The sequence below is a fragment of the Perognathus longimembris genome, chromosome 1 (assembly GCF_023159225.1).
Source record: "Perognathus longimembris pacificus isolate PPM17 chromosome 1, ASM2315922v1, whole genome shotgun sequence".
NCBI lineage: Eukaryota > Metazoa > Chordata > Mammalia > Rodentia > Heteromyidae > Perognathus > Perognathus longimembris.
Window position 1 is genome coordinate 78,390,963 of NC_063161.1, and position 8,369 is coordinate 78,399,331.

The window sequence follows — 8,369 nt, forward strand, 5'->3', positions numbered from 1 at the left end:
TACTGTTTAATTGGAGATGAGCGTCTCATGGACTTTCCCACCCACGCTGGCTTTGAACTGTGATCCTCACATCTCAGCCTCCTCAGTAGCTGAGATTACAGGTGTGAGCTTCCCACTGGTGCCTGGGCCGTGACCAACAAAGCAAAACTCATAACCATCCTTTGTAGATGAATTACTTAGATACATGTTCAAGCAAGGTGATGGAGAATAAAAGACTTAAATAAAAATCTATTTTCTACACTTGATTTGGAGTGATAGAACACTGAAAGCAGCCAACCCTGTCATGAGTGTGTATTGTAGAACACACTAAAGCTGCCTCTAAACACTACATGGTGAGATTCACTCAAAACACCACATGCCAGTGAAAACTGAATCTTGCACACACACATAAAGCTGTTCAAGGAAGTCCAGGCATGGTAGCACACTTTTGTAATCCCAGCACTTAGGACCCAGAGTACAAGGCCAGCCTTAGCTGATTACATAGTGATACACTGTCTTAATAAGAGGATAAAACAAACACCCAAAGCCCCAATGACACGGCCCATCAATTGTGTCCCCCCCCCCATCAGTAATCCCAGAAAAATCAGAATTTTAAGTCCACACCAGCCTGTACATTGGTTTTCATAGTAACTTTATTTGTAACAGCTCTACACAAGCCTTCCAACAGGCAAATGGTTGAATAATTGTGCTCTACCACTTGTACAATGGGATAGTACTCAGCAAGGAAAAAGAATAACTTCATGGCACATCCAATGACTTGGGTGGAGCTGAAGGACCTGGTGCTTCAAGGAGAAAGCTCACACATTGCATGGTTCACGATCACATTTATGTGGCATTCTCAGGACAGAATTCTCAGGACAGGAGTGAGCTTTGTGGTTGCCTTCAGGAATGAGGTGGCAGGGGTGACAAGAAACAGCAAGAGGGAGGGCTGTGTTGTGTGCCTCGATGGTGGTAGTCACACAAATGTACATACGTATACACACAGGGGAAGTTAGCAGAAAAACCCACATACTGCCTCCCATAAAGGTTGGCGGGGAGTAAGCCTGGTGTGGCGGCTCACACCTGTAATCCAAGCTGCTTGGGAGGTAGAAATCAGAGGATTACAAGCTGAGGCCAACAGGGGTAAAAAGACCTCAAGATCCCATCTCACCCAGCTGGCATGATAAGGCACTCCTGTCATCAAAGTTACAGCAGGAGTCCAAATAGGAGGATCACAGTCCTGGTATATTTGTGCAGTAGAGTCCCTGTCTAGTAAGGGCCAGGCTCCCAGTTCAAATGTCAGTAACACACACACACACACACACACACACACACACACACACACACACACACACACATCCGGGGCCCACAGTGCCCTGGCCCCTCCTGGTCTGGGTGAGTGGCTGGGCGCTGTCTGTGGTGCTGACCGGGCCCCGTGTGTCCTGCAGGGATCACTTCTCCTCCCTCCTCCCCCAGCCATGTGCAGGGGCACGTGCACCCCCAGTGTACGCTATCTCCATCTTCACACACCACCATGTGTCCTGCCAAGAGGAGAGGAGAAATCCAGGAGTCCCCTGTACCCTCAAGTTCCCAAGGCTACCTCAGCGTGATGAATTTGATTCCCATCTTCTTCATGTTGAACTAGTCTAAAGCTGTCATAATAATGGGACCGTTATTTCTGAGATAAGACAAAAGTTAGGATTCTGTGTGTGTGTGTGTGTGTAGATCCTGGAACTTGAACTCAGGGCTTTGGCACTGTCTGTGAGCTTTTTCATTCAAGGCTGGTGCTCTATCACGTGGGTCACACCTTTGTTCCTGGCTTTTTGCTGGTTAGTTGGAGATAAAAGACTCCCAGGAAAGCTGCAGATCTCAGTGTCTTTAGCAGCAGAGGTTATGGGTGTGACCTCCTCGTGCTGCGAGGAGGGGCCCCCAGCCGTGTCTGCCTGCCGCCCGCCTACTTGGCCGGTGAAGGGAGTGGTCTGCACACGTCCCCGCCCATCCCTGGCCTCAGCGCCTATGCCTGTCTTGCCAGCTCCCACCCCACCCCCTGGCAGGATCCATAGCGTCCTCCTCTCTGCCATCACCTGGTGACTATTTTTTGTTTTCTGGTACTGAATTTTGAGCCCACAGTCTCTGGCTTGCTCAGCGTTGCTTGTTCAGCGGGGGCTCTACCACATGGGCCATGCCTCCAGCCCAGCTTTTTGGCTGGTTATTTTGGAGATGGAATCCCTTGAACCTCGGTCCTCTAGATTGCAGCCTCCTGAGTGGCTGGGATCACAGGTGTGAGCCCGCTGGTGTGCCCTCCGCCTCTCCCACTGGCCTTCAGTCTGTGATGCGGTGTGGGGACCCTGGGAGGAAACGGGAAGAAGGTGCGAGCGGAGCGAGGCCTGCAGGTGTCTCCTGATCCAGAGCCGCTGAGGCCTCTGCCGAGGCCCCTCCCAGGCTCACTGGGCTGATTCTCCCGCAGCCCACCTCGCCCCTCATCCTGGGGCTGCGGTGTGTGGACGGCGCAGCTGCTGGGTCCCTTGTCCATCACCCTCTCTGGAAACGGGCTCTTGCTGGGGTGTCCCCTTCGTTGGGCCCATAGTAATAGCCCCTCTAGGGTGGCGGCTCTCAACTGGTCCTGTGGGGTTGCATGTGGACTGTGAGGATGGGTGGATGGGGGGGGCCCGAAGCACCAGGCTTTGCAGCCTGGTGAGCCAGTGCAGCTCAGCCTCCACCAGCCTCGGAACCCAGACCTCCCTGTCCCTCCCGGGAGTGGCCTTGTGGTGGCTGCCCAGAGAGCACTGGCAGTCTGACCACCAGGGGTGACCCCGCCGGCCACAGGGCTTGCTGGGGAGGGGGAAGTGGGGACGGGGTTCGGGAGGAGCAGAGCTCTGCCCACATTCCCCACCAGCCACCTGGGGTGCAGGAGCAGCGATCTGTGGGTGCTGTGGCTGCCTGTTGTGTGGGGTTTGGGTTGAAGTAAGAGCCCCCACAGTAATGAGTGTTGGGGGGGCTGCCCCCCCATGCTGGGAAGACCAGGCCATTGAGACTGGGGGAGGGTGCAGAGTGGCATGGGCACTAAGCTGGGCTGCGTTCCCGATTTTTACTTCTAGATCCCCCCCCATCTGCACACAAACCAGCTGCTGCTGCCTCCAAAGCACGCCCCATGCTCAGCTCCCCTCCTTCCTCGGTCTCCCCTCCTCCAAAGCAGACTCCACCCCCTCCAGGAAGCCCTGGCCTGGAGCCCCAGGCTTGGTGCTGCCCCAAGCTGCCCACCTCTCTCCATCTCTGGCTGATGAATTCCCTGAGGACCAAGGCCAGTCCTCACACAGACTGGGTGGCCAGCCCCGCACACAGGAGGCGCCACATTTGTGTGCGTGTCCCCTGTTGCCTCGCCAACTCCTCTCTGGCCTCTTCAAGCAAGGACATGGGGGTGTAGGGGTCCCCAGCACTGGCAAGCGTGTGGGGCACAAGCTCAATGTGGGGGCCAGGGGCTCTGAATGGCAGTCCGGGCTCCTGTCATGAGAGCCCCACTTGTGTCCTGTTGCTCATCTCCTCCTCGTCCGTGTGGTGAGGGGCCTGCCCTCCTGCAACCCTGCCCCAGGCCTGGCTGGGGGGAGACGTGGTTTGCCTGTGTCTGGCATCAGGCAGGAGGGCGCTCCAAGGCTGAGCAGGAGGGAGGGAGGAAGGGACCAGCAGAGATACAGAGCCCCTGAGAGCCCTGGCCTCCTCTCCCAGGGGCCTCAGCTTGGGGCTGGTTCCCTGGGGTGGACCCAGGGCCCCTCCTGTGGCCGGCAGGTGGGCTGGGTGCCTGGGAAGGGCTCCCCTCCTCTCCTCCTCGTGTCACAGTCCTGGTGAGTACACACTCTCTAGCAGGAGGTCCTGGAGCTAGACCCTGAGAAGGACTTTCCCCCATCTGCTCATGGGACTTGAAAGACCTAGTTCTGTTCATGGTGGGACAGCTGTAAGGGGGCAGAGTGGGCAGGGGGCGAGGGGGGCCTGGCAGTGCTCAGCTGGAGGATGGAGGGCTGACTCCAGGCTCCTGGCTGCAGCATGGGGGTTCTTCTTGTGGGTAGGGCTCTGGCACTACAGGCCCCCACAGGGACACAGCCTCGGTCACGGGCTCACATGGACACGCAAACTCACTCCGAGGAGCCCCAATTGTCCTAAGCCGAATTCTGCCACCTCAGTGGTGTGATCTGCGCTCACACACAGGAATGTGGAGGCAGACATGGCTGCCTGTGGCCTCCAGGACTGGGTATGCCCAGAGTTCAGCTTTCTCCCCCTCTCGCCCCCCCTCCCCTCCCATCCCCTCCCACCCTGCCCACACCAGTCAGCAAAGCTGAGGGCCCCTCCCCCACATGTACCCCCACATGCCCACCAGGCAGCTGTGGCCTCCGACAAGGCCCAGCCACCCCCAAAATGGGTACAAAGAGCCCCCCTAAGCCTCCCCCAATGAATCCACAGTAAAAATCGACCACAAACACTTTTGTTCCTTTGCAGATTTTTTTGTTTAGTAGACATAGTTTTTTTTCTTTCTCATTTCACAGTAAACATTTGCAAATATAGAAATTATTTTTTTCTGTACAACAGAACCAACAGTGTGCAATGGGCTGGGGGCCCCTGGCGCCCCCCGGCGGTGCCCTCCTGCCATAGCAGCCACCGGGAGGCCTCTGATCCAAGGCCCCAGGCGCCCCCCCACCCCGGCCCCCCACATCCGCCCTGCCCCTTCCTGGTGACCTCAGGACAGACACAAGCGGCTCAGAGTCCACGAGAACCACTGTCTGGGGGGGGGGTCCCGGGAGGGCTGGGGGGCCACACCCCCAGAGCAGGTGTTTTATGTCCTTTTTTGATTTTTTAGCGATTTAACTTTTATAATTTTTTTTAAAAAAGGAAGAACATAAAGAGGAGTTAAAAGAAAAAGCAGAGAGAAGAATCAAAAAAAAGAGGAAAGATAATGAAAAACCCCACCCCACCCCCACCCCTAAGACACAGTTTTCCGGAGTCCCGTGTGTGCGTGTGTATGTGTGTGTGCATGTGTGTGTGTGCGCGCACGCGCACACCGCTGGTGCCAGGTCACGGGTGAGCGTGTTCGTGTCTGCCACCCTCCCAAGGTCCCCTCGCGCTCCCCATCCCCGCGGCTGGCCCGGCCCGGTGCGCACGTGTTGGGGGGCGTGGTGAGGATGGAGTCACGCCGGGGGTCGCATGGGGTGTGTTTGGTCCAGAGGGCATGGGGAGCTTGGGGGGGGGGGTGCGGGGGCCCGCGGGCGGCCGGGGTTCAGGACTTGTGCTGGGCGGACACCCCCTTCCAGTAGTCCAGGATGTCGTGCAGGTCCTCGTCCTTGGCGAACTGGACCTTCTTGCGCAGGGCGTGGCCGGCCGCCATGAACTCGTCGTCGTCGTCCTTGTGTCGCCGGCGGCTGAGCCGCAGGCGCCCCCAGATGCTCTGGGGTGCGCGGCAGCTGTACTCGGGGCTGGAGGAGTAGCTGAGGTTGTGGTATTGGGGTGACAGCTGGGAGTAGGCCAGGTCGCGGGGCCGCGGCCGGGTGAGCGGCTCCAGGATGCAGGTCTTGCGGGCGCCCAGGCCCTCGTGGGCGGGCGCGGGGGGCGGCGGCGGCGGCGGCGGCGCGGGGGGCTCGGCGGCGTGCGGGCCGGGGTACGAGTGCCGGTGCTCGCCGCCGAACGCGCGGCCCTTGTCGGCCTCGGCCCGCAGCGCGGCGGCCGCGGGGGTCACAGTGAGGATGGCGTCGGGCACCGGGGAGCTCTTCTCGATGTACTTGGCCTCGCTGGCGGCCGCCTTGTGCGCGCCGGCCGCGGGCTCGGGGCGGAAGGCGCGCGGGCTGCGCGCGGAGCCGCTGGACGAGGTGCTGGCCCTCGGGGGCCCCGCGGCCTCCGCGCTGTGGTGCCGCTGCAGGCCGTGGCCGAAGGCGTCCTGGTACGCGGGGGACAGGAAGCTGTGCTTGGGGGGCAGCGGCTCGGCCAGCAGCACGAGCGGCGGCTCGGCGGGCGCCCCGGGCCCGGCCTTGGCGCCGGGGAAGGAGCCCGCCTCGGACTTGAGGGCGTCGATGCAGTTGTTAATGATCTGGTTCACCTTGTCCACTTCTTTGGCGATGGTGGAGATCTCGGCCACGGAGCTCTGGCTGTCGGGGCCCGGCCGGCCCAGCTCGCAGTCCCGGCGTTCCGGGGGCTCCCCGGTGCGCACCTCCATGTAGTTGCCCTTGCTGGGCTTGGGCGTGTCGCTGCTCTCCACCAGCTTGTACTGCTCCACCTCGCCGCCGCCGCCGCCGCCGGGCGCCGGCAGGTAGGGGATGCGGGTCACGGCCTCGGGGCCCAGCAGCGGGCCCTGGGCCAACGGGGCCAGGCCCGGCGCCTCCATCTCGGGCCCGTACTTGAGCTCGATGATGCTCTTCTTGAGGCTCCCGGCCGCGGCTGCGGCGGCCGCCTTCTTGTGCTTCTCCTCGCGGCGCCTCCTCTTCCTCAGGCAGTAGTAGACCACCCCCAGGACCAGCAGCATGCCGAACAGGCAGCCCAGCGTGGTCATGATGTAGTGCGTGGCCGTGGAAGGGCTGGGCCCGGCCCCGGGGGGGCTGGGCGGCTTGGGCAGGCAGATGGTGAGGCAGGTGTGGTTGTGGTGGGTGCCGGAGCTGGTGGACACCACGCAGTAGGTGTAGTTGGTGAGCGAGTACAGGTTGGTGAGGCGGATCTCCTCCTGCGCCTGCGTCAGCTTGGACACGGTGGACGACTTGCTGTTGTTAAAGTGCTCCAGGGTGTACATGCGGTTGAATGGGCTGGGCAGCTGCACGGTGATGGTGGCCGAGTTCTGGGTCAGCTGCTTCACTTTGATGAGGGGCCGGGCCTCGGCCTGGGGGGGCAGGGTGGGCAGGGCCACCAGCGGCGTGGTGCCATCCCCGGAGAAGCACTCCTCCTCCGGGCAGGGCTCCTCGCTGGGCTCTGGCGGCGGGGGCGGCGGCGGCGGGGGTGGGGAGCGGCCGGGCTGGGGGCGCCCCCCGGGGCTCAGGCGGGGTACGGCCACCTCGGCCACGTACGAGTCATCGGTGCAGACAGACTGCAGCTTGCTGAGGATGCTGCGGTGGCCGTGGCGGCCCTGGCCCAGCAGGAAGTAGCCGGCGTAGACGGGCGGGGACTCGCACTGCACGCGGTCGTGCGTGTGCGTGGCGTTGGTGAAGGCGGCCAGCCAGCGCAGGAAGCCCAGCAGCTCGCAGGAGCAGTAGAAGGGGTTGCTGTACAGCTCGCACACCGACAGCTTGGCCAGGCCGGCGAAGGTGCCGCTGCCCAGCTGCTGGATGCGGTTCATGGAGAGGTCGATGTTGACGAGGTTGGGGCATTCCCAGAAGGCACTGGCCATGACCACCTCGATGAGGTTGGCCTGCAGGTACAGGTACTCCAGCTTGCTGAGCCCGCGCAGCATGCCCTCGGTGAGGTTGCGCAGCCGGTTGTAGCCCAGCTGCAGCACCTGCAGGTTGAACTGGCCGGAGAAGGCGCCGTCCTCCACGTAGCCGATCTCGTTCTTGGTGAGGTTGAGGTAAGTCAGGTTCCCGAAGCGGCTCAGCGACGCGAACTGCACGCTGCGGATCCGGTTCTCGTTCAGCCGCAGGTCCACGATGGTGTGGTTGATCTGCTGCGGGATGGCCTCGTACGGAGGCTGGTTCTGACTGCAGATGGCCAGCCACACGAAGCCCTTGTCGCCCTCGATCAGCCAGCAGTCGCCCCGCGCCAGGCCCCCCGCGTGCAGCAGCGTGGCGGCCGCCACGCACGCCCACAGCACGCTCCACCCGCACCCGGCCATCGGGACCGCCCTGCTTAACGGGGGTGTGGGGGGGGGGGAAGGACGAGGGGTCGGGAAGGGGCCGGAGAGGCGGGACGGGGAGCTACCCCAACTCTCAGGGGTGTCCTGTCCCAAGCCGCATGGCCGCGGGCGTGAGGAGGGAGGGCGGCTCCCTCACGGCGCGCAGCCCGTCATCTTCTGCCCGGGTGCCGTGGGGACCTCGGCTTCCTGCCCCATGGGCCTGGGGGCCCTGGTGGCTCTGCTCCGCGATGGGGCGGCGCTTGCTGCAAGACAGAAGAGAAGAGAGCCAGTCGTGAGGCCACGCCCACCGAAGCCACATCCTCGTTGGCCACGCCCACCACGACCACAACCGCTGAAACGCGCCCGCCGAAGCCACGCCCACCAACAAACGTCACACCGGAAGCCGTGGCCACCATGACCGTACCCAGCGACGCCATACCCGGTGAGGGCCCATCCACCAAAATGACGCCCAGGTGGGCCACGCCCACCAAGGCCGCGAAGCCACGCCCACATGGGCCATGCCTCCAAGGAGGCACACACCAGAGAGATGGTGCCCACCTAAGCCACGCCTGCCGGGGCCACACCCAGCGAGACCTCA

At 62.0% G+C, this 8,369-nt stretch overlaps 1 protein-coding gene across 1 annotated transcript; it reads right to left on the reverse strand.

Annotated features, from left to right (window-relative positions):
* Nucleotides 1-4,974: 4,974 nt before the first annotated feature.
* Nucleotides 4,975-7,990, reverse strand: Elfn1 (extracellular leucine rich repeat and fibronectin type III domain containing 1). Its single transcript, XM_048351351.1, has one exon. It carries the CDS (start codon nt 7,769-7,771, stop codon nt 5,243-5,245), a length of 2,529 nt encoding a protein of 842 aa, XP_048207308.1. The 5' UTR covers nt 7,772-7,990; the 3' UTR covers nt 4,975-5,242.
* Nucleotides 7,991-8,369: the final 379 nt, after the last annotated feature.

Coding starts and splice junctions, on each gene's coding strand:
- Elfn1 (XM_048351351.1), bottom strand. CDS start 7,771: ATGGCCGGGTGCGGGTGGAGCGTGCTGTGGGCGTGCGTGGCGGCCGCC.